This window comes from Agelaius tricolor, unplaced genomic scaffold (genome assembly GCF_023055355.1).
Source record: "Agelaius tricolor isolate 1412-34295 unplaced genomic scaffold, bAgeTri1.0.p SCAF_5, whole genome shotgun sequence".
NCBI classification, from domain to species: domain Eukaryota; kingdom Metazoa; phylum Chordata; class Aves; order Passeriformes; family Icteridae; genus Agelaius; species Agelaius tricolor.
The window spans coordinates 18,027,076-18,053,016 of record NW_027269265.1 but is presented as its reverse complement, the minus strand read 5'-3'; the positions used below and the strand labels follow the sequence as shown (position 1 = coordinate 18,053,016).

At 37.7% G+C, this 25,941-nt stretch overlaps 1 protein-coding gene across 3 annotated transcripts in view; it reads right to left on the bottom strand.

Annotated features, from left to right (window-relative positions):
• The window catches only part of PTPN21 (protein tyrosine phosphatase non-receptor type 21), a 43,929-nt gene extending 20,932 nt beyond the window's left edge, over window positions 1-22,997 (bottom strand). For 2 of the 3 annotated variants that reach the window (XM_071426664.1, XM_071426666.1), the window contains exons 1-9: window positions 22,559-22,997; window positions 18,783-19,156; window positions 9,077-9,246; window positions 6,360-6,457; window positions 4,687-4,754; window positions 4,196-4,266; window positions 2,784-2,871; window positions 2,493-2,581; window positions 21-108 (exon numbers count right to left, since the gene is read on the bottom strand). In XM_071426664.1, coding sequence (XP_071282765.1) covers window positions 21-108; window positions 2,493-2,581; window positions 2,784-2,871; window positions 4,196-4,266; window positions 4,687-4,754; window positions 6,360-6,457; window positions 9,077-9,246; window positions 18,783-18,962 — 852 coding nt within the window. In that variant the 5' untranslated portion in view covers window positions 18,963-19,156; window positions 22,559-22,997. Of the gene's footprint in view, window positions 1-20; window positions 109-2,492; window positions 2,582-2,783; window positions 2,872-4,195; window positions 4,267-4,686; window positions 4,755-6,359; window positions 6,458-9,076; window positions 9,247-18,782; window positions 19,157-19,856; window positions 20,113-22,558 lie in introns of those variants that run through there. The other variant, XM_071426665.1, reaches the window with a different exon arrangement.
• Between the last annotated feature and the right edge of the window lie 2,944 nt (window positions 22,998-25,941).

Genomic DNA, 25,941 nt, shown 5'->3' with positions numbered 1-25,941 from the left:
AAAAATAAAAATGTACTCACAGTTTGGAACTGAATTGTCTCTTCTTTGTTTGCCAGTTCTAATGCAAAAAAGGATTTATTGTGGGACATGTTGGCAATATCATGCCACCTGCAGACAAAAGGGACAGGATATGACTGGACAAGCTCTGATTTTCAAACCTCAAAAAATGCAACTGCAAACCAGAACCACCATCAAGAATGTGGATAAAGAACATCCTCATGAGGGGACGAGGAGGGGCAGACACTGATCTCTTCCATCCTGGGACCAGTGACTGGACTGAGGGAATGCCCTGAAGCTGAGTCAGGGGAGGTTCAGGTTGGATATCAGGAAAAAGTGTTTCACCCAGAGGGTGGTTGGGCACTGAATAAGCTCCCCAGGGCAGTGGGCACAGCACCAGCCTGACAGAGCTCAAGAAGCTTTGGGCAATGCTCTAGGAAAACAGAGTGTGATTCCTGGGGTGTCCTGTGCAGGGCCAGGAGTTGGACTCCATGGTCCTGATGGGTCCCTCTCAAGACAGTATATGCTAAAAGTCTATGATTTTGTTAAATACTATTTTATGATTCTGTGAAAAAGTTCATTAATCTATCTGAACAAGTTGTAGACCATCACTTCCATACCATTAATGGCTGCTGAAAAGAGAACATGTATGTGACTAACTCTTGGTAAGATATAAATGTGTACAGTAAGATTATTACTTGTCTTCCATTTGAAATTCTTCCAATTATTGCAAAAAAAAAATCAAATTTAGACAAATTTAGTCATCAGTAAATTATAATGTCCAATCTGCTTGAAAGTAAACCCTACATTCCAGGGGAAAAAAAATTAAACCTCTACTAAACAAAGCCTTTACAGCATTATTATGCATATTTTCTAGAACTCTTATACATTGACAGATGAAAAAAAATTAGATTGCATAAAATATATTTATTCTTTTTCTTTTTAAATGCAAATTTAGCTTGAACCATTAGTATTATGTTAGTGTAAATAAAGCCTGTATCACAGATTTATTAAAAGAATATTCTGCAGTACACAAACACATGGAAAAAGCATGACCTGCATATAGGGCTGTCTCTAAAAGTGTTTATATGATTCCCATTTTCATTACACAGAGGTGTCTGTTAGCATTTTCCATAGCTATTGCCTCATGTATATATGAGGTAGAGAAACATTAATGTCTCCATTCTGATGTAGAACAAAAATCCCTCAAATTTAAGGCCTTGGTTCATAAGCCTTTGTGGGCACAACGATGAAATTACCTGAACCAATCTCAAGCAAAATCCAGTCTTTGTAAATCATACTAATGGGTCCTTTGTCTGTGCCTTTATTGCCACCCAAATAACACGATATTGCTACCCATGATGGAATTGCCCATAGTCATGCAACTAACAAGCACAAGAGCAGAAAAGTGGATCCTGAAATTGGAAAATAAATACTTTCTGATGCTTCCCAATGTGCAAGTATTTTCCTATGTTTACAGACACTGCATACACAATTCCTTGAGAATTTATGTGAAATGCATGTACAAAGCTTTATTCCTCTCCCTGTGCATTTGGTAAGTACAATTGTTGTTCAGTGCTGTAGGAAAGCAGAGCAGACAATTAAAAAGAGCTCAGCATCAGGTCTCCTATCACAGCTGAGACAGAAATTTTTCTGAAGGACATTTAACAGTAGTGAATTTCTAAATCCTGCTAAACAAAACTAGTGACAGAAAGAAGCAAAGCTGACTACTTTCTCTAATCACAGAAAATCACCAGCAGTGAAGTTTCAGTAACTGCTGGACCATAGGATTTCAAGATTTCTGTTCATATTCAGTCAAAAATTCAATCCTAGAAGATTAAAGTTCACTAAGAATAAACCCTTTCTTGCTTTAATAAAAACTAAATTGTCAAGACTCATTTTATAAAAAAATCTCAATTTTTTTTTTTCAATTTATTCTGAATTCTGCCCAAAGATGCCCAAGCAACAAATCTTAGAGTCAGTGAGAAGCCATTTCTTGTGAAGACTGAATTTTAAGTGTTTAGGTAAGTCAGAGCTCTGTCTACAATTTATAAGAACATTCAATAATAAACTAAAACAATGTATGAATCCAAAATAATAAAACATTATTGTGAAACTCTCCACATATAATATATGAAAAGAACTTCTGGACAATTTCACAAGTGAATATTTGTATATGAATTGATGTGACAATCTCAGAATTTAAGATGCCCTACGTGCAGAGAATTTCTCCTTTTTGATTCAATAAATATTTTGCAATGCATATTAAATATTTATGTCTTAGAATTAATCTGTCTTAAGAGATTCATTTAGAAGTTACTTCATGGAAAAATTCTCACTGGCTCCAGTATTCACTGTAGCATGATGACTATGGGACTATGTTCAGGTTTATCAAATGCATCAATACACATAATATCTAAGAGTCATTGATGCTTGTGAGAAACAGACTTAAAATGTGAAGTTCACTAAGATATTTATGAAAGAACAATACTAACCTAAACACAACAGGAGGACGACCATTTTTGTGTTTCACAAAGATACCATCAAGACATGCTCCAATGAATATGTCACTTCCTTGACTGTCCTGTAAAAAGTTGCAAAAAATTATGCAAGTAGAGAAAAAAGTCTTCAAAAGCTAAGTTACCTAAGAAACAACTGCTTTTATTAATTCTGGAGCAGAAAATAACGGGTGATTTGGGGTTTGGGTTTTATTTACTTTTGGCAGGAAGTAAGCACTCTAAACAGGGAGAAAAGGGCAATTAGACAAAGATCAAAACATCATTTACCTTGGCAGGATAGGTCTCTTCACCATAGCCCTCCATTCTTTCCACTTCTTGCATATATAACATTTCTGCATCAGGAGGAGTAAGGCCTCTACAAATAAACCAATAATCAGCTAATACTGCCACTAAGAAAAAATCATCTTTGTTTTACTCTGAAGGACACTGTCAAAGCTTGAGAAGCATCCCCAGGACACCCAGGCAACCATCAAATTGTGCTGCTTCTATCTGTACCAACAACTGATGCATTTGGCTCAGCCTCAGAATCAACACTTCAATTCTAATAACTTCTTTCTCTCTGGCATCTTTAGGGGTAAATGGCAACAAAGACTACTAGTTAATATTACCATCTCTACTAATGGCAGACAATTATCATACTCTTGATCAAATCCAGCACTGTCTCCACGTTTCCTCACTTTACCAGAGGCACACATTTTCAAGACATGAATGTCTTCTAGATTGCTGTAGGGGAAATAAGAAGTCTGGCACTTTACATTTCAGAAAAGACAGCTTCATCTTCTAAATGCTGACTATTTTACTGTAATACTTTGAAAGCATGAGGAAAAGATCTGTAGGTAAAGGTAGAATTCTTTATAATTAGACCAACTGACAAAGACAGCTTTCTCACAGATTTGCAGCAGTACCAGAGGGCTTAAAAGCTTGTGTTTACCTACCCACCAACATACCTCAGTTACCTCATAAAAGAAATTTCTACCTGAGAAATCCTGTAATGCTCATTGTTATGTCTCTCAATACTCTTTCAATCATAAATCTCCCAATTTCTTCACTTTTTCCTAACATCATGAAGATTAAGTTTTCTTTGCTGAACCTGAACCATGCAATATTGTTACAAGCGCATTTTAAACGTAAGTGCAACTGCAATTTTCAAACCGTTGTTTTAAAAGAATACAGGGAGAAATATTTAGTATTACTCACACAGTCACAAACATTTTTCACTAATGAACTGATACAGAGAACACAACTTTCTTTTGTCCTGGACTATGGCACCTTAGCCCCCTTCTACCTAAGATCATAAGCATTCTGGCACAGTTACTGTCTCTGCATTTCTCCTGCCTTTAATACCTCCCAATGGTGTTTATCAAGAAACATCCTTACTGGGGTCAGAATTTCACATGAACAAGAGTCAGAAATATGATACAGGTGAAGTCACACTATTTAATTGTGTCCCGTATTCTTTTCAAGCTGAATCCTCTAATTTATTTTACTAAATATTCTGTTATGTTTTTCATTTTCATTCAGCAAAACCTCTTGTAACTTTAATACAGATGTATCAGAGAAAAAACTCATTTAAATGGGAAGTGAAATTAGTCCAACTGCATTTCAAGATTCCCAACTTTCTGAGCTACAGAAGCTACTGAAGACTGAAATTAAGCATTGAAGAGCTTTAGACATGTTACCTGTACTTCTGGTGTAGCAAGGCAACTTTCTGCGTTGCTTCTTCCAATATTTTTTCTTCTTGTAGCCAACCCTTAAGGTAAAATAGCACTTGTGGAATGAAATGCAAAAAAATTCTACAAAATCAAATGGTTATAGTTTCTTTTACGTAAAGAATTAGATGCTGTAATATGCACAAATAAACCCCAAAAGCATAAACACTGTTTTGAAGTGGTTTCACTCACTCTCCCATTTGTACCTCAACCTTCTTTTCAGTAAAATATAAAATAAAATTGAGAAGATCTTACTACATCTTTGTTTCTGTGTAATATAAGGTGTCATATCTCACTCCAATCTCAAAGAAAACCTTTACTTAAATTTGACAGCCTAGGGAGTAGTAAGAAAAATGGATCATGGAGGTTTCCTAAAAATTATCTGCATTTACCAATTTTAAGAAGGATTTAAATTTGTCAATTTAGTAATTTAAATGCACCATTTTAAAGAAAGTACTTACCACTGGAAACAAAGCAAATCTTTGTAGAAACTCCTGAGATTCATACTGATCATAGTCTCCAAAGTCCGCTAAAAAATAAAAAAAAAATCTTGAATTCAAACACTTTTAACAAAATTATTCAAAACCTAATTAATTGCAGCAGGATCTCCAAGTAGCAAACTGCCATCCTACTGAACTACAATCATAAAGCAAAACAACAGAACAAACCAACCAATCATGTTTATAAAGAGAAAAGGTCAAAAACTCCCATATTTTTACCTTGTTCAGAATGATTGATAACACTCCTTGTGGATTGAGAAGAAATGATAAAACACTTCATATAGAAGTCATTGCTATGAAAAGGGAGCACCTCTGACACACTAAGCAGTGTTCAGAATTAACCTATTGTACTGATTTAAAGTACAGATCATTCTTGAAACAGCAAGCACTGCTTCTGCTCATTCACCAGCTAAAATTACTGACCTACCTGGTATAAGCTACTTCAGTCATTGGAGCATATCAATTTAGAACCTGTGCTTTTTTTCAGGTTTTTTTCACTGTGTTATCAACATATACACTTCATCTCTTATACAGGAGTAAGAAATGAAGGTGAAAGCTAAAAGGATTAATATTTTCCATCTGGAAAGAGGGTTATATTGAAAGATTTCTATAAACTCACTGAGCAGAGAGACGTTTACACTGTCCAAATACATACAAATAACACAGCAAGATTTTTTCAGTTGAAGGCCATTAGAACCTGGCTTGGATTAAACAGATTCACTGTTATATAAACAAGGTATTAAAACAATTTATCATACTCCACTGGTAACCACATTTTCAAGAAAACATTATCACCATCTTTATTGTGATACAACCAATGTATATAACTAAATAAATTAAAAAAAAATCTTTGTATATATGTTGTATATACTGCCAGTGATTTTAAGTCCTGTTCAATTTTGGCAGTTTTACAATTGCTGTTAGATGTACTGAAGTGGCATTCACTGTGAATGATATACAAATAACAGTACACAAACACACTAAACACAGCTGTTGCCATTACAAACTTCTGAGAGATTTAGCATCAGACAAGCAGGGAACACAGAACATGATCAGTGCAGACAGCCTCAGGACTAGTGTAGACTCCATCCCATCTGACCCAAGCTAGGAAAAATGAAGCTCCTTTTCATACAGGAATCACAGAAATGTGTTTTCAGGAGTGATTTAAACACAAGAACTGCTAACAGTCTTGCACACTAACTTGAAATATTCTTATGTGATAGGAAATTTTGGATAAAAAGTAGAAATACAAGTACATTCAAAGTTGCTTATTTATGAAGATATGTCAGAATAAAGAGTCTTCATTAACAGAAACAGAGGAAGGGTCTGTTGATGTAGGCAGACAACTGAAGCCTTTTCCCCCAAATGAACTCCAATGCCTAATTCAAATCCAGCTCCTGAAACTACATGTTAGATGCCCAGGTACACCACTGAGGGCTGCAGAGAAGCAAGTTCAGGCCCACTGATCCAACTGCTGCTCTCCTCAGCCCATATGGCAAAGTCCTAAGGAGCAAACCCCTTTCATAACTGAATGAAATGAATCTCTTGAGTGACATAAAGAAAACAGGCAATAGAAAATATATCCCTAAAGCTTCTAATGCAACATTAGCTAGTTGGTACTATTTCCTTCTTACCCTGAACAGCCAAACCAGCCAGATGTATTGCTTGTTCCAGTGTGCAAGGAATGTTGCCCTCCAAGATATCTTTCTTTAATTGCAAGTAATACTGATACCTACAGGGAAAAAAAAAAGAAAAAGCTAACATGGACTTCATAATTTTTAAGAGAGAGTAGAAGACTATGCCTGCATTTCCAATTCCTCTCTGCATTCCCCAGTTAGAGTAGAGGGTAGTCTTCCTTATCATTTGGACCCACTACTTCAAGGCTTTTTAAAAGTCCTGCCTCCCTTAACTTTCACATACCATTCTAGAATCAGTGATCTTAAAGAACCTCTACAATTTCTATCTACTACCAAACCCTCTTCTCTTTTTTTTTCCTCTTCCTTCCTTAAAATTTTTGTTATTGTCTCTTTAAAACATTCAGTAAACTGCTGCTAGGTTGCCGCATTCTCTTCCAATAGATCTAACAATGTACATTCCCTCAATCCCGGTAGGGATTTTCATTTCTGCATTTCAACTTCTGAGTACATTTTGTTCTCACTTTCAAGGCACCTTTTTTTTCTTTTAATCTATGTTTTTCCTGCATCATCTCTCATACATGCAGCCACTACTGCCTGTACTGTTTGTCCACAGTCTGAGCCACTATGTGCCTGAATTTTTCTGCCTCTTTCAGCCACTCACAGGACTTTCTCTCTGGAGCCCCAAACACCTCAAAATTGCCAGTACAGCTATACCAACTTGGCCACAGAGGACATTTGTCTTCTATAAGTCTAGTTTTAAAAAGTTCTTCCTCATATTGTATGTTAACTCTGGTGAAGTAAGGTTATTAATAGTGAGAACATGGAAGTACATGCTGTAATTCATTCAGTGATTAGAAAGGTCAGGTAAACTCCACAAAAATTTTATTCATGTTAATGGACAGCTCTCTTCTATCACTGTTACTGCCCTGTTATAATACATGGATAATTTAAAAATATTGTTTAAACTCTTGGGCAACCTACTACAAAAACCCAGTATATCATCTGACAGTACATAACATTCCTATACAACACACACAACAACAGCTGGTACTAAACTGTGACCTTCAAAAAATGGAAAAGAAAAAGCCCAAGGCATTTGGGGAATGAGTCTTCCCAGTCAAGAAGCAGAAGGTAAGCTCTTTCCATACAACTGCTATTAAAAGTAAATTTGTAGATAAAGAATTTTAATACTACCTCAACAGAGCACATCTCTTTTTAGCTATAGCATTTCCTGGTGTACATTAAACGTACAATTTGCTTGAACATGTTCAATCTCATTTATATCAAACAGGCATGAAAAAATCCATAGATTTCTGAGACTAACCCAGACTCTTACTATCAAAGTAAGTACCATGCTCTAGGACACAAACATAAGACTGGCACATAAATTCCTGCTTTCTACCAGGTAGCACACTGCCAGATTTTTGTTAAAGCTCCAGTATAAACACCGTATTCTTTAAATAAATGCCAGAGAAGACTATTTAAGGTTTTTCAGGAAATTTAGCTTCCCAATGCAACACCTCAATCTCACTCTAATGTACAACAACACAGAATCTGAACCAGAGATTTTTGAGCCCCTAAAATTACCAAGAAATAGCACAAAACTTTAGAGTTAAAAAAAAAAAATTCAGAAATTACACATAAACCCAAAAACGAAAGCTGTCAAGCATTGAGCAGTAACAACAGCACCAGTGTCTGCACCAAGAGGTCTGCACCTGGTGACCCTGAAAAGCTTTCTCATCACAATTAGCAGGAAAGGTATTTTAGGAACAGAGACAGTTTCATGTAACCACAGAATAAATTAAGATGAAAAGGACCTCTGAGTGATCATCTGCTTCAACTCCCCACTCAAAACAGGGCCAACTTAAAGGTTTTTAGCTTAAATGATTTAGTTAATACAAGCACATATTTTTGATAAAACAATACGTGTTTGTAATCCAGCTATGGGGTTTTGTACCCAATTGCCAATTAAAAATAATCATTAAATCAGAACTATACACATTAAGCCATTAGAAGCCAATGTACAGGCCCATAGGAATAACAGGTATTTATGCTCAATTTTACTTTTCCCTCTGCAGTCAGCAACAATTATGTGATGTTCCCCGGTTTCACAGAAGAAACATACACATAACACCAGAACTAATATCCATATTTATGGCTCAGTGATACACCCAAAAAAAAAAAAAAAAAAAGAAAGAAATCAGAAGCCAAAGTAGCCTGTGGTGCCAATGTACTGTAGGAAAAGAACAGAAAGTACTGAAAGGAAAACAAAGAAAGCATAGCTTAATAAAATCTGCAAGTGCTTTGGGCAGGATAGATGTCCATAAAAGCAACATCTTCAAAACAGAATCTTCAAAACAGAAAACAAAAACAAACAAACAAATTAAAAAGTCGAGCAAATTCAAAACAAATTCAAAAGTCAATGAAGGAACTAAATTAAAAGTCTGACCATGCAGGTAAGCCTTTTACTTAAAACAGGTTTGAGCAGATTCCTAAGATCACAAAAAAAATAGTTGCTTGCTTAGTTTATCACATACTTTAATTATTCCAAAGATAAATTAGCATACAGTTTGAACATAAATTCTATCTAAAATAGTTTTCATTTCTATAAAGGTAGGGGAGTGGAAAGCAGACAACTCTTAAATAAACTATACATTTCAGAATGTTGAGAGCAAATTTATAAAACACATAGAAGTTTATACTAAGAGGTTTACCTGGTAATCTCCTGCTGAAGCTGAGAAACAGTAGGCACATAGAACACTACTCCAAAATACACAGTTGGCTCCATGGCATATTTGTCCAGCTGCTTTTTCAGAGGCTTGTCCAAATCTACCCATCTGCGCTGATTCTGCTTATTATAATACCAGAGACTGAAATATGTAATCTGAAAAAGAGGTGTTTAATGATGAAAAAAAGTTAATATTGTGATATTAGATAAAATATACTGTATGAAAGTCTTGCTACTTAGAAATAAATGTTTTAAAGCACTGAGTAAGGCTATGGGTTATTGAAAACTTCAGGGAACTGCAGAGACATTTACCATAAAAAGCAGACATTACCTCCAGATAACCAACCCAGGTACATAAGGTCCCCCACCTAAAACAGTACCAGAACTACTCTTTATTTGGAAACAGTTCATAACTCATAACTCTGTTGTGGCCATTCACAGAAGCTAGCAGTAGGCATTCGTGTGTGACAGGAAATCTAAGGGAAGTGGGGAAGGCAAATGGAAAATGGCATGGGACAGCAGTAGGGCAAAGCAAGGCTCCTCTGGGGACCTGGTAGGAGGCTCCCAGGGGATGCTGAAGGACAAAAGAGCCCAGGACACCCATGCTGTGGTTGTTGCACACACAGTCAGCCTGTCAGAGCTGTAAAGAAAATCTGGAACCCCATGAGTGGACTCATCATCCTGTTTAGACTGGAAACTAAGATGTGTGTATAAAAATTTTCAAATGTGTATATGGGCGAGTTTTTGCAGGAATGTACTGAAGTGGCCTTCTTCTACTAAAAGCTGTAGCTCCCCAATGAATTTCAAATCTGTTCTCCACAATATCAAAATGCTAGAGCTTTTGAGAAAACAACAGTAAATACTTTTTTTACTAGGGAGACAATTGACTAGTTGACGGAAATTATTGATTTAGAGAAATCATGATAAATATTCCCTCTGCTTTATAAAACTCCATCCTTAAAAACTTTATTTTGTGTAACTTAAAAATGTCTGAAGATATGTAAGGAAAAATATTGGATTAAAGGTGTTGGCAGTTGTACAATTTCTAAATACATTCAAATTTATGTAGGAAGGACTTGGAGAATTTTCATGTAAATACCTACAGATTTAATTGGTAATTCTTAACACTTATCCCTCTCCTTTGGTTAAAACACTTCTAATTATGATATCTAGTTTTGCTATGATAATGACATGAATATTTTCCAGTCCATATCTGTTTGCTGGTCCAGATCTGAGCTAAATAAGTATTGTGGGATCAGATTTTAGTCAATTTAAACATAGTGGAGAAATTTAATTTTTTTTGGGTGACTCTGCAGTATGGATTTAGAACCATACTGTGGAGCAAGAGAAAAATACTCTGACCCAGACTCCTTCTGGGAGAGGATCTAATAAAAATGAGGTTGTGTTGCTCAAGATGCTGTCCAGTGGGATTTTGACCTTCCAGGGGTGCCATCCCTCAGCCTCTCTAGGTGGTCTTTACAGTGCACACTCTGTGTTTTGTTTTGGCTTGGTCAGGAGTGGCCCACTCAGGCAAGATATCTTCCTGCTCTGCTCTATCTGCTCCTTTTCCTGCTCATGCAGTGAGCCATGCATATGCTTTAATGAGCTCAGCTTTTGCTGGGAAGCTGTCCTGTCTCTTTTGTCCTTCAGCATCCCCTGGGAGCCTCCTACCAGGTCCCCAGAGGAGCCTTGCTTTGCCCTACTGCTGTCCCACGTCATTTTCCATTTGCCTTCCCCACTTCCCTTAGATTTCCTGTCACACATGAATGCCTACTCCTACTAAAAGAAATATGGCTCTGAATATAAATAATATAAACAACACATTTGTTATTTCCTGGACCAGGCACACAAAGTTTGCTGATAACTGAAACCACATTTTATTTCTATTCTTCAATCCCCCAATCAATAGGTGACCACCACCACCCCACAAGGACATTGTGAAGACAGTATCTTCAATTCCATAAGATGCTAGGGAAAAAACCCCAACACTAGAACCACAGAACCACCATTACAAAAGAAATATCATGTTCACTGCAATATCACATGCTAAAAAGGATAGAAAGTACTGAATGACTGACTCCTCCTTAATCCTTCCTGCAGACTGAGTAAGGAAAGGAATGTGTGTAAAAAGGTGTGTTTCTCTTTCATCCCAAGACTGTTAACAGCATGCATGCAGTCACAGGAGCCAAAGTTAGACCAGGATGCTGACATTCTGCTCTGACCCAGCCCAATTCTCTGACAGGACAACCACATCAGCCTCAGACTGAGCACTAAAATGTGGAACCACAACATTCTGGGCAAGGGCAATGGCCATGGCAGAGACTGAAAGAAAAGGGTAAGAGCTACAGCTGAAAGACTTCTATAGATAATATCACACAAACACATTTGTAAACCAACTGAAAATACACCCAAAAACAGCAATTGTTTGAATAAACTCACTTGCAGCCTTGGTGTACTTAAGAAGCACAAATGTATAACAAAGGTGAGGAGAAGAGACCACAAACATTGCCACTGTTACAAACTCTCTGATGTAAAAATACTCCTGGTTCTACACCCTGAATTTAAACTGAATGTATAGACTATTTTTTAAGGCATGATGATGACTTGAGTAGATCTATTTCTTGGAAACACTAACCACTTTTTCTTGCCTACACACAACTGAGCAGTTACTGGCATAACAGACTAAGAAAAATGTTCCACATTTTAAAATATCCTCTGGAATCCAGCATATCTTTAAGCCATGCAAAATACTACAGACCAAAGTTGGTCTTCTGACTTCTATGCAAACCTTTCATTTCACTTCAAGGGCAGAATTTGATCCTGTGAGTTTTCAGAGGAGCTTATGCACCCTGGAATATTCGCACTGATTAAAATAGAACCCACTTTTATTCATTGCTAAAACATTTTATTATTAGCAGCTCAGGACAACATCCAGTGCTAAAAAGAATGCCATGACATAATTCTTAAAATATGTTAAGCTGTTAAGATTAACACTACTTTGAGGTTTGTTTATTTTAGTGACTTATTCATGACCCAACCCCTCTGAAGAAAATCAAACAGAAATAAAAGGAACATATAATTTCTGCACAGTTAATTTCTGCCTAACTTGCTTTCTGACACCAGAGACAGTAAATATTTTTGCATAAAATTTCAAGAGCTATCAAGAACACAAAAGTACCAAAAGCCCCACACAGTATTCCCAGCCCACAAGCTGGAGGGAGTGACTTCATCACTGAGGTCACCCAGACTTCCCAAGCTAAGCAAAGGAGTTTCTGCAGGTTTGAGTGCCACAAAACTCCATTACTACAGGTGAACACATTAGATCCTCTGGCATGATGTACAGTGAAAGTCAGAGAAGTGGGGCTGATCAGCCTTAGAAGAGACAAAGTAAAATCTTACTGTGGACTTCAGCTGCCTAAGAGCAGGACACAGACAGAGAAGATAGAGCCAGAGTCTCCTTGGAAGTAATCACAGCAAGTATGAGAAGCACTGGGGACAAAGTGCACAGTGGGAAATTCCAATAGATCAGGAAAAAAATTTCACAACAAGACTAGCCAAACACTGGAACAGATAGCCCAAAGAGGTGTCAAATCTCTATCCTTGGAGGCACCTGGGTGGTAAACCCAGGCAACCCCTGAAGCAGCTGATCCTCCTGAGCACAGGTAGGACCACACAACCCTTGGAGGTCCCCTGAGGCATAGCAGTGTCCAAAATTTACTTCAACCTTACATATTTAATAATATATTTTCCAGGTTATGTCCATATCCTGTGCTATAAATCTTACAAAATATGTCATAGATTACCAAGAGACTGGTTAATACAGTGCCTTCTAATTAATGCATTTGGCTACCTGCCTCAAGGGTACCTGAGGAATTCCCATCCTAAGATCTGAGGAAAAAAATCAGAAAAGATAAAACAATAGTAGAAAAATGCAGTCAAAATATATTTCCAGGCTTTTCCTCTTTCACACTGGCTTTACCTCTTTTACAAACTGTAAGACTTCCCTGATCAGAATGCTGAAAACACCTTTTCTTATTGAAGGATAAGCACTGCAGTCAAACTCATAAAATCCCAGTTAGCCCAAGGGCTCCACCACATCTAGCTTTATTATATGCTTGGATACAGAACAGCTCCTGCTATCAGGATAGCACAGTTGAAATAAACCACATGCAGGAGGACTGGGTCAATAATCTTGTACTAAGCACAACTGGCAGATACCAAGTGAAAGTTTTTCCCTACGCTCACTGTTAAGAGCTACAGAAAGAGACAATGGGCCTCAAAAATTCTCCAGAAACTCCATTCTTATCACAACAGACAACCTCCTCCACAAAACATCCCAATCTCTACCTGAGAAAGAACTTGGAGCAGCCTGGACTGGCCAGTGTACAATATCCAAGATTTCCTGGAAGAGGTGGAGAAAAAAACCTCTGTGACCCCCATCATGTAGCAGCCACCAAGCAGAAAGTTGCACTTCTCTATTTACCACCATGACCAATTCTTCTTGCAGAAATAGGACGATCACTGACAAAAATCCCTCCCTTTCCCCCATATTGAAGCTATTTAGTGTAGGTACTTTTGTCTACACTTTTTTTGTTGTTCCAGCACTGACAAGCTCTTCAACTGTAGCTTCAGGAGGGAATATTTAGCAGAATAGTTGTATGAACAAAGAGACAATTTATTCTTAAATCTTAGTTCTTTCATAATGGAAATGGTTTTTTCCCAACATTCACACAATTTTCCCCTAACTACTCTAATATGGATTTCACAAATGCTACTTAAACAAATTAATTACCAACTATAGTTTAAAGCAAAACAGAAGGGATAAGAAATAAACAAGCAAATCAATATGTTGCAAGGTAATCTGATGTATTCTAATTTATTCTAATGAAACACTGTACAAATCACAATACACTATGTTTCATATCCTTCAACTATCTTGAATAAACAATCTTCTAACAAGCAAGGAAGATTCTACTCATCAGGACATTTGACAAAGGTAAGCTGACTAATTTACAAGCTAAAGAGCCATACCTTCATATTGCACAGAAAACATTATGTCCAAGTTATATTTTAACCTCTGGCAGAGATAGGTCAGTTATCAACATGACTCAGAAATGCATAAATATACTTTTTTTGAAAAAAAATCATGTTACTTTTTCCCACCACTGTTCAAGGCTCTGAGAAGGATGAACTCACATAACTGCTTTTGACTTCACCTTACGCATCAGTAATATTAGAAGTATCATGTTCCCATTCACCAGAGGTTTAAGTTCTGATTGCTTTAAGAAAGGGAAAAATTTCAAAGTCTAAAAATACTAAACAATAAGCTAATGCCTTTGCTTCAGAAGAAAGAAAACCTCTTCTGTCATAATTGGTATAAAACTGTACAGCAATCCACTGACATGATGGTAAACAAAATGCAATTAAGTGGCATATTCAAATTCTGACTTAACTTTATAAAAATGCTAAAGAAATCAGGGGCAGGGCTTCCTAATTGCCACTATTGTTTTCAGGGAAAAACCTTCATTTTGTGCTGCTCAGTATATGACTGACTGCAAACCCTTTACCAGAATGTATATCTTCTTTTCATCAGAGGAAGGAAGAACAACAATAATTGAACTGAGGCAGCTACTGATCTTTGCCTAACTGCTCTGTCCTTCAATTTATCTTGGTTCCTAAATTACAATTATCACACTCTTATAATTAATATTTATTTTAGATGGATTCAAATTTGCTTTTCAATAAAGCAGCATCTTTTAAACTAATCAGATTACACATGGAAGACTGGCATTCTTATATGCATTCCCCCATGTCAATTTCTCCTTTCCTAATTATAAGGAAAATTTGGTTGAGAGAGGCAATCACAGAAGTTCAACTACAAGCACTGCTTCTCCTCCTATTTCTACAAGCATCAGCTAAAATGTTGTCAGACTTTGATATGAGACATAAACATAATTGTGTTCATGATCCCTCTGTCATGGCATGGCCCAACTCTCATTTGTCAGTCAATATGGTTACTGATACATACAGACATAAAAATATTTATGGTTGCACTTGGTCTGATTTTAAAGGCACTCTTTTCATATGCAAAACACATTTAAGAAACCACCACAATGAATTAAAGGTATCTTTTTGTGTTTTCTCCAAAAGAGAACTGATGTTTTAGAATTCAGAGCAGTTTTACAGCATAGTCCAAGCATTTCCGAAGCACTGTTTCAGAACTTTGAAGTTATTCAGGATCCAGATAACCTTGGTTCCTTTTCCTCTGCATATCCAAAACAAACACAGGAACTTCCATATGCACAACACATACACTCCACAGAAGTTCCCTGCCATTGGTTCTTATTTTTGCACTCTACCACATATCTGCAGTTAAGTCAGACTCTGCTTGTACACAGTAGCAGAATTTGCCCCTTCTCTCTGGTTTAGAAGTGCTGTGCTGTTTACAAAACAACAACAATAACAAAAAATTAACAAGAGAAAGACACCAGTTATAACATCTCCTGCCAAACCTAGCTAATCTACTAATGTACATTGTAGCTATATTACAATGTTTTAAAAATCTCTATATTTTCAAGGATTTCATTTGCATATTCATGCCTTAGATGCAAGATTAGCACTGTTGTACATACTTTTTAAGGTAGTTAACCAGTAGAGAACTCAGCAGTTTTTCAAAACTTGTGATTCCAGAATGGTTTTCTGTACCACCTTTTTGCATAAATCATGTTTGGTTATAGTTCTCTCATGGGACAGAAGACAGACTGTTCTACAAAGGTAAGTAACTTATGTTCACTATTCCCTTTGGCTTCTTTCCCCAGTTCCTCAGTTTAAGAGAGCTGGATTACATACTCATGCCTGATGAGTCACATTCTAGGAATACCAGAAGATACTCAGTTTAATGAATTCATTTCACTTTTCTATAAAGTTTACCATTACGTAAAAAAAATAAAATTGTCAACATATGTAAATCTTCCTAACTGCTAACTATGTGTCCATACTAGTACACAACTTGGAAATTGAGAAGTACTAATTGGAAAATCAAAAGAAAAACAGTGTTTAGCAATGCAATGCATAATTTGAAGGTTACTCATTTACATAATGATCTGTTAAAACAAATATCTTAAAAGATGGCACACCATTAAAAGTAGTTCAGTTCAACTGTCCAAATTCAGTAATTCTAAACTACACCAGAGAGAAAGAGGTATTTACAAATGTTACCACTGAATGTGTAAAAAATGGTAGAGATTCCCCTAATGCCACATGCAGTAAACTGTTTTGGAGATGCTTGGGAACTGCTTGTCCTAGCTGTGGAGGCCATATACAGTAATCTGAAACTGATACCTTGGATGTGAGAATGGTCCCCAGTCTCAGTATTTAAATAAACAGTCATACTTTCATGTTGAACACTTAGAATTCTAACTTCATGCTTTAAGGCTGCTCAGTGAACTAAAAATAGGCAACTTCTACAGAAATACTTTGTATTTTACTGCATCAAAGACTAAAGTTGTTTTTGCCGGTTTAATGAAAGTGCTGAACACATTTTTCTTTCTGAAAACTTTCTACTAAGCAAGCCATCAGGAGTGATCCAGTATCTGCTTGGCAAATCTGACTATTTAAAGGCAGAACAACTTTTTTGAATGCAAGCTCTGGAAAGTAATTTATATCCCTATTTTCCATTCCTTTTTATTGCAAAACATTTTCCTGCCAAAATAATCCATGCAAGAATGCATGACTGAAGGAATCTGCTCAGAGTTCAATAGTGTACTGTCAACTCCCTTATTCTGATATATGATCCTTAATTGAGGGAATTGCATCTCTTGCTATCTTTTTTTTTTTTGTGTGTGTGTGTGTGTTTGTTTTTAAAAAGATATTTAGGAGTGCTTCCAAAGAACGAGATAATGAAAAATAGCTGAAAAAACTGCATTTCCAGCACTCTGTTACTGGTTCAATAGAAGCTAGTAGTCATCATTCAGGAAGACAAAGCCTTTGCATTTTGCAAACAGCAAAACTTCTATACTTTCTGTGACTAAGAAGTTACATCTGAAAGTAGACAGATAAAATTGACAAACTCCATTCACCCAACAATAATTGAATTCTAAATATATGATATCTGATGTGTTCTAAGTAAACACTAAGGCTACAAGCATAGCTAGCTTCTCCTTTTGTTAGGAGAAAGATTTAAAAAAGAAGACATACCCTTGCAAAGAACTGCATTTTCCAAAATAACCGTACACTAAAAAAACACTTGGAGACTCTACAAGAATGCATATTGCAATTGAAAACAACCATAATAAACAAACTCTTATGGCTTCACATCTTATTATTCTTCTACAGAAAGAATAAAAAGCATTTTTGAAAACAAATGACTATATATAACATTTCCCACTGAGGAATCCTACAGTAATGCATGCTTTCTAAAGTAATAAATGTTTGCAGGACTGAGTTCTAAATATATTTGCTCAATATTTGAGCAAAGTTACCAACAGTTGCCACTTCTTGACAATAAAAAGATAATATTTCAAAAGATTATGGTTATAAATGCAAATATTAATTACTAAAAATTTTCACAATTACTCATATTTTGGTTACCTAAGTCCAGGGCTTTCATCCTGTATTTGAATTCCATAATCAAAAGGTCATTCTATGGCAGACTACATAACAGAACAAAAGGGTATTTTTCAGAACAATGTTAGCAACCCTAGACTTGTATCACTAGTTTTCTCTCCTGCCCCCCAGAAGTGCACATGCTGTCATAGTTCAATGACTCCAAAATCAACTAAACGAAACCTTTCAGACTCTAGGGGGAAATGTCAGTTCACCCAGAACTGAGAGCATTCAAATACTGCCTTCAAACCACCTGTGCTCAACAATTTTATAAAATAATGACATTGGTTCATATGTTGGTCATCTAAGTAGATTTCTATGAACATTTCAAAGCTTAGCATTTCAGAAGGAATTCACTCAACACAGAAGATGTAGAAATAATCACTAAATGTGTGGAAGAGTAAATTTCAGTTCCAAAAATATCCTTCACAATACCAAGTACGGAGATTTTGGGTGGAAAACATGTTGAACAGATATTTACATATTCAACTAGCACAAACCATCTTGCCATTAGGCCAGCACTCAATCTATATGACTGTGTATGACCTCCAAGACAGTGTCTGCCAATATATTTGTGGTATTTAAACAAGCAAGACAAACAGTTGGTAACTGGTACACTTATCACATTTTGTGCTTTAGATTCTTTCTACAGCACTAATCCATCAGAAAAAAAAATACACACAAATAAAAAGCTGTCTTATGACTCAAGTCTTGTTGTCGTTTTCAATCATGTTGCTTAGGTTGCTTAGGTAGAAACTATTTTCTTCCTTGGTTTTTTCAAGTAGAATTTTCATCAATGTCATGTTTAAAAAACAGTTGCCCTTTTTTTTGCCGCATTCTAAGCTTTTATTCACTGATACTTCTCACATTTCCTCCCCTTGAACATTCCCTAAACTCTGTAACAACTTTAACAACTGTTTAGGAGCAATCCAAGTCCCCATAAAGACCAGAAGGTGAAGAAACAAGGGGAACACAGGACAGCTGCTCCAGTAGCTGATCAGCTGATCACCCTACATGGCAAGGAGCTACCACATAGGTCATTGAGCACCAAAAACTAAAGTTACACCTTCACTTGACAACTCACTTACCTCCCGCAATTCAAGCCTCTGAGCCACTGCTTCCAGACTTTCCTGGCCTGTGCTTTCCACTGACAGTGTGAACTCCACAAATTCATTGTTGAGCAGCTGGATACGAGCCACCAAGCAACTCTTGCTGGATACTGTGTAACGTCGAGTTCGTTTCAATTTTAACCCAAAAGGTAGAGGCATCTTCTTTTTCCCCCAGAGCTGGTTAGTGAGAAAGAGCTACTACCACTGAGACCTTGAGAGGCGGTGAGAAGGCACCTCCTCTCAAAAGGTAAGGAGCTGTAAAGTCTCCAGAGATCAACCAGCGGCAGCAGTATCCATTAAAGCCAAGCAAGTTTTCCACCAAGAGACAAGGAGAAGAGACATCCACTGGAGTCCTAGTAAGGAATGAAAGAGAAGTAGTACAAGAATCAGAAATACTTTGACTGAAAAGGGAATGGTAACATGGGAAACATAACATGTATATTTTTTTCTAAATCTAAATAATCAGTCTACCTTTCCAAAATGCAGGGCTGTTATGTATTCAAATAATGAAATAAGTTCCAGAGTTTCAGGTTTTTCCACAATGACATTGGGTTTTGGCAAGTTGATCTCTTTTTTTTAAACTCACAAGTGAATAATGAATCTTAATCATGTGTGACTGCAGTGTCTTAAAATAAGTATTTATAAACTGAATTGGTATTTAAATAAAATATGTTTATGAAATCTGAGTTGCCTAAGGTATTTGTAATACTGAACAAAGACATTTTCTTTACGAGCAAATCCAGCAACCTGGCTTGTTTTTCAGAGCGTTGTGCAGCCTCAGCCACTATCTGCTGTTGGAGTAAACACAAAACCAAGCCCCATAAATGATAAAGGGGAAAAAAAGAAAGGCAAGGGAGGCCTTAAAACTCACACCTTACCAGACAATTAAAGTGCAATTCCTTTAATCTTCCATGGATTACAGCAAGTCGTACCATTATTCCTCATGCTAAACTGCTGTATGATGCTTCAGGTTATGCTTTGCCTCACCAAGAGAATATGCAAATTCTGAGAACCATTTATTTTCTAATTCTTCCTTGAAAAACATACTCTTACCCAGACTACAGGTAGCCACCCATCTCCCCGCTTTTTGCAAACACCTTCACGCCTCTTCTCCTGTCAACTCTATTCCATGCTTTGCTTTCCTCCTTTTCCAAGTGTTTTCTTAGCGCACGCCGCCCAGTCTGTGAAATTTGTCACAGAGTGACGGAAAGGTCAGGGCTGGAAGGCTCCGTAGCGATGCCCCCGTTGCACGCCGCTGCCCCGGGTCAGGGATGCCATTTCCTCGGCGAGGCGGCTCTGCCAGGGCCGGGCGTGCGGGGCGGCGGCGGGAGCGCCCCCGGAGCCGCGCCCGGGCCGGGCAGCGCCGCTCGGCCCCGCCGCGCTGCTGCCTCCGGCCGCGGGCAGGAGCTCTGCCCCTGCTCCTCTAGCGGCAGCACCGCCCCGACGGAACGGGAATGAAAACAAACGCCTACTTTTCTTCTTGATTTTTATTTTTTTTTCCAGGCTGGCATGTATTAGTAGCGTATATTAAAAGGCACAATTTGATTTCTGAGGACCCTTAGGATGACCAGACAGGAGGAACGTGCGGGTATGTGTTTCTTTGGAATGGAGGAACAAGAAGAAGTAGTCTTCCTAGCACACCTGCTTTTAAACTCAAAGGAATAGCTGCAAACACACAGATACCCACATTCTCCTCGGACATTCATATATCCACCTAGAAACTTATCCAACATAACCACAAACTCTTTAGGCTAAAAACCCCATATCTGACTCCCTACTCCCCAGCCAGCAGCACTGCAAAGAAGAAAGGAAGGTGGAAAGATATTAAAGGCCTACAACGGGGAAAAGGAGAGAGCACAATGTTTTTTCTCAATGACATCTTTGCAACCCTACTCCAAAGAATGACCAGAAGCATATTTCATGACCTCGTTTGTGATAATCTTGAAGCAATTCTATCATTCTACACAATCATTATTGTCCACAGATACCACCTAAAATCTCAGCTGAATGAGAAAACAATCCCCACCCAAACACCAACAAATTCGGTTTTGGGTGTAGCTGTAGAAGAAACAACAGATAGCAACAGGTTTCCCTGAAAAATTTAGGATTACAGAGGGAATCCTCACATTATTACTCCCTCTGCACTTTGATCCTCCAAATCCAGCCCTGCTTGAACAGCATGCAGGGAATGTCCTACAGACAGAAGCTTTTAGTTCCCTGTCCACTGCCAGCAGAATCTTGCACTGGGTTTATTCCTGACAGAGTAACTTTTAGCTGGCTGACCTTAGCTCCTGTCCTCGAGGTCCATTTTCCAATACATTCTTTGCACAGTTAGGTGTCTTCTTTGGTGCTACAGCAATGAGAGAAACCAATTTACTCCTCCCTGAAATATACAGTCAGAAATGCAGAAGTGCAGAAAATCTCAGGTTTCATGGAGTACCACTGAGTGTGAAAGACTTTCAATCTTCTATGTCCATATCAAAGGTTAGAAAAGTATTCTAAGAGCATGGGGGGAAAAAAACCCAAACCAAAAATCACTAACCAAAGGCTAACCTGACAAGTGAAATTTCCAAACCATCTAATGCTGACATGAGGCAGCCTCAGACTTTCAGTTATTTCACTATGCAAACAGGTAGCAATGCAAACATAGGAAGGAAGTTTAGAGCACAACGTGCCAGCCAGGAACATTCTCCAGGTTATGATCTGTTGTTTACACTGAATGCTCCACTGAGCATTTACCCTAAATTATTTCATTTTTGTATGCCTGACATAATCTTCATGACTTCTGAAACCCATCTATAACGAGAAAAACTCAAGTAATTAACTTCCAGACCACGTCACAAAAGACCAATTAAAAAAAGATTCCTAACATATAATATTGTAGAACTAAGACAAGTTTGCTGAATAACAAACAAATGGGGTATCATTCAGTATCTTCTACTGCTAGCCATGTGTAGTTCTTGCAAACATAGCTGTGCTGCTTTTATTCAGCAGCTGTGCATTCTGCAGTCCAAGGTGCTCTCAAATTTGCCTGCTGCATTACTTTAAATTCAGACCTACCTGCATTGTTTTAAGCTGCTTTAGCAAAAAACTCATGGTTACATACTGCCAGAAGTTACAAAGCCAACTGATGACCTTTACAATAACAAGCTTTTATTTACCAAGCCTGGAATTTTCGTGCAACAGCTAACAATGTCTTTAGTGGCCAAACTTTGTACCTTTATACTTCAACAGCAACCTGTAGCTTCAAAAATGCTATATTAGAATTTCAGCAACATGGCCATGACTAATGTGTGATTACTGAGCACTGTGATATCTTTCTCCTTTACCTTCACCTCCTACTCCCCCCTCAATTATTACCATTTGACTTTACAAATTTTTTTAATTAGCCTGCATAAATGACAGTAATCGAAATAAAACTGCAATATATCGTGGTGAAAAAGGGGTTCCTATTACTTCACATTCTTGAAATACATACATATTTATTTCACAGATATTTGGGAGCCAAAAAAGTAATCAAAATACTCCACCCTCTCCTTGTTTTACCAGTTAATCTTTGACATGACTCTCGGACTCTCGGAGAGAGCAGCAGTAAGTGCATATCAAACTTAGCTCACCTCCAGAAGCACAGTCCCACAACCAATTTCAACCATTTACTTTTCAAAAAGTAAGTGGTTGAAACTCTACAGCCTTACAGTACACAGCAGAGAAGATCACCCGCTATGTGTTTACTGTGCCCGCTGTTTTCCCCTTACCTTGCACCGCGATCCAAAGACACCGGGTCTCCTTTCACATACGTGTAGCCGAAAAAAAACCCCAGCGCTCCAAGGCTTCTTCTGCCGGAGCCATCTCATCTGTATTCCTCGGGAACTGACTTACTGTGTTCCTCCCGTCCGAAACAGCTGCTAGCTCGGCTAACCCACCTTCTTCTCAGATCACTCATAGTGAAAACATTCCTCACTTCCTGTCTCAAAAAACTTGCTCTGGATATCATTCCACTGGGTAAAGAGCTGGGGGGGTGGAAGAAAATACTACAACAAAATAAACCTGTGCCAGCCGGCTCTTCAGGCGGCTTCTTTCATGTGACGCTGTGCCGCATGAGCGCAAATTGCGTTCTCAGAAATATTTTCGAATCGGCCGTCCCTGGGTGCCTCTGTGTGTGTGCATTTAATTTCTTTTCCTGGAGGCGTTCCCCTCGCTCTAACCATGCGGAAGGATACGCTGAAAGAATTAAAGCGAAGGCCCGTATGCTTGTAGCCCATTACCTCAGAGAGTTGGAATGCCTGGCAGGGAGAATGTCAGCAATGAACAGCTGCTTCTCTGGCTACAGGGGCACTACAGAAATAGGGGTTACAACAAATAGCAGGCAATCCTTGCTTTTTTTAATCATATGATCATTTATTTTAAGCCTTTCCAATTAAGGCAAATGTCTTACCAAAATTCTGTGGGTGTTATTTGGATGCAGCTTGGAAATATTTTCAAGGTTTAATCCCTATGTGCTTTACCAAATGACCTATGCACATACATTTATGTCCTTGCAAAGTTTCAGCTGTTAGTGAGATACACAGAAAAAAAAATGCAGACTAAAGGCTGATCTTTCAGTCTGTCTGGACTTAAAAACTCCCAAAGGTGTCAGTAGAAATTATACCCTTAAGAACAGCTGTCCTAGCAAGCTTTAAATGCATATAAATTCAGGACTATTTATAGTGTTTAACTAATACAAACACCACAAGAGGGGCTGTGCTCCGGTCTCACAAGTATATGAAGACCTCCACGTGCTTGTGTGCATGTGAAATCAACAATTGTTGCGTGCAATTTGGAATATTGGCTCTCCACACTGAGTGAACTGGGTAAAAATTTATACAAATTTGGAACCAGTCAGGGACGAGGAAAAAGGTAAGTGAGTATGTGAACGCTGACTAATAACTGTAAAACCTAGAAAGTGTTTTGGTAATGTGAAGTGCACAAACATGCTACTGTCTGAGCAGGTCTAACCTGCAGGTCAACTATGCAAATAGCAAGTTGCTCACGAGGACACTAATCTCAGCTGAAATATGTAGGTAATTTTGTACTAGAATGAATTCTTCTGAGTTTTCCCTCCTAGACACAATCATCTTCCCTGAGATCAGAGTATCTCTTTTTTATTCCCCTCCATACATCAGCCATAATTATGGTGAGCAGTCCATAAGCAATATATAAACCATTAGTTGGGGGAATCTTCTGTTGAGTAAAATAAACTTCCCTTGAACTAGCCTAAATAGATAATCTTTGCTAAAGGTGTCTGCTAGAAAACAGAACTGCAGTTACTTGCTGGAGAAAACTGACTGATACAATGTATGAAAAATCCAAGTCATGAAAATTCAGGTTTACAGAGGCAACCCCTCCTATTTCTAAACTATTCATACTGGAAACAAAGTGTCAATTCTCATATCTGCCACATTTCCTATTCTAATTCTTCATCACACCCTTTTCCTGCCTGATCGCCTGCCTAGAAATTGCATTTATTAGACTCTCCTTGCTTTCCATAGTTAGTTCTTGCTGCATTCTCCTTATTTTCTTCTTCATTAAAGACAACACCTCATCTTAAAAGAGACAGCTATGACATTGTCAATATGTTCCTTTGCAGCTTACATCTCCGTTTGAAGCTCATCACATTTGTATTCACAAATAATTATTTTTCTTCTGCTTTTTCCTTCTCATAACCCCAGTTTGTGGCAAAACTTTGTGGTTTTCCACACTTTCTCCATATTGCCCCACCTCATTTTTTTTTTATCTCACCACCTCTGTATTACCTGCTTTGCTCCACCTATCAACTCTAATAAAAGGGACAGAGACAAAGGCATCCATGAACATGTGATGGACTCTGGAAAAGACACATCAGTAAGATGTAGAGTGATTACCTAAGGGCACAGTACTGAGCTTCTGCTTCCCCCTTTAAGTCCCGGCCAACACTCACAACACTCGTGGTTCTTGACCTCATCTTTGCTGTACTCTTTAATCTGTTTTTGAAGTTTATGTGAGGAAATGAATAATATCCCAGAGCTGAATTTTGCACCCTTTGTTCTATAGGTACAAGGGAAAGTTTCAGTCCACTGGGTTGAAGATGGCCTGCTACTTTTTTTTTTCTCAGAAAAAGGAAGACATCCTCCCTTCTGAGACAGGTTTTTGGAGGGTTGGTTTGGTTTTTTTATCTTGGTTCAAATATGTGATTGCAGCTTGAATGTATCAGGCGATAGGTGGAAGTTTGATGCAAATATTCACCTTATTTCAATTCCACAGGAACTCTCCATCTGGTCTTTGTATTGACTAAAGGTAAAACAGAAAGTTGGAAGCAAGCCAAACAGGAAGCAGAATCAGGCAGCCTCCAGGCAGAAAAGTGGTATGCAAGTATATACTCCTCAGCCTAGTGGAAAGTTACCCATTTGTGATAAAAACACAGGCAGGATAACCCGGAAACTGCTAGTTAAAGGGGTTTTCCCACAGTGCTGAAACAATGAAGAAGTCATGTGGAAAATTATCTTAATTTACACCATGAAAAATAGTAATGTCATGAACTGAAAAGTCAGAATACCTCTAATTCTAAATCTGAAAGCTGTTCTCTAAAGAAATTCACTTTATTCATCATGTTTTGGTTCTGAAGCCTTCCTGTTTTTTCATCATTCTATTTCTTATTTGTGAGAAAGCAAGACATTGCAGGGTCTTTATGCACCATTATATATTTTTGATGGTAGTAGAGAGGACTGCTAGAAAAATGACCATACCATATGTCTATTACATGCTTGAAGCCTGCAATTTCATGTGTACAAGATTCATTTTTACTTAGAAGGCACTGTAAAGTGTTGAACATGTTCTATTAAGTAACTAATTAAGGTTATAGAATTTTCCTATTAGAAGAAAACAGGAAGTTTTCCTACACAGAATGTAGTGCTGAACTTGAAGAGCTCCTCCTATTAGTTGCAAAGGAAACTTTCTTCAAACACAATAGCTTTTTGTAGAGTAAATCCCTTACTGATTAAATAAACTTAATTTTTGTTTCTGTACTGCAGTAATTATTTTTCTTTTTCCAATACTACAACACGGTACAACATAATTGAAATCTTAAGAAAGCAAAATGCGTCTCTTAAAGGTTAAAATGGAA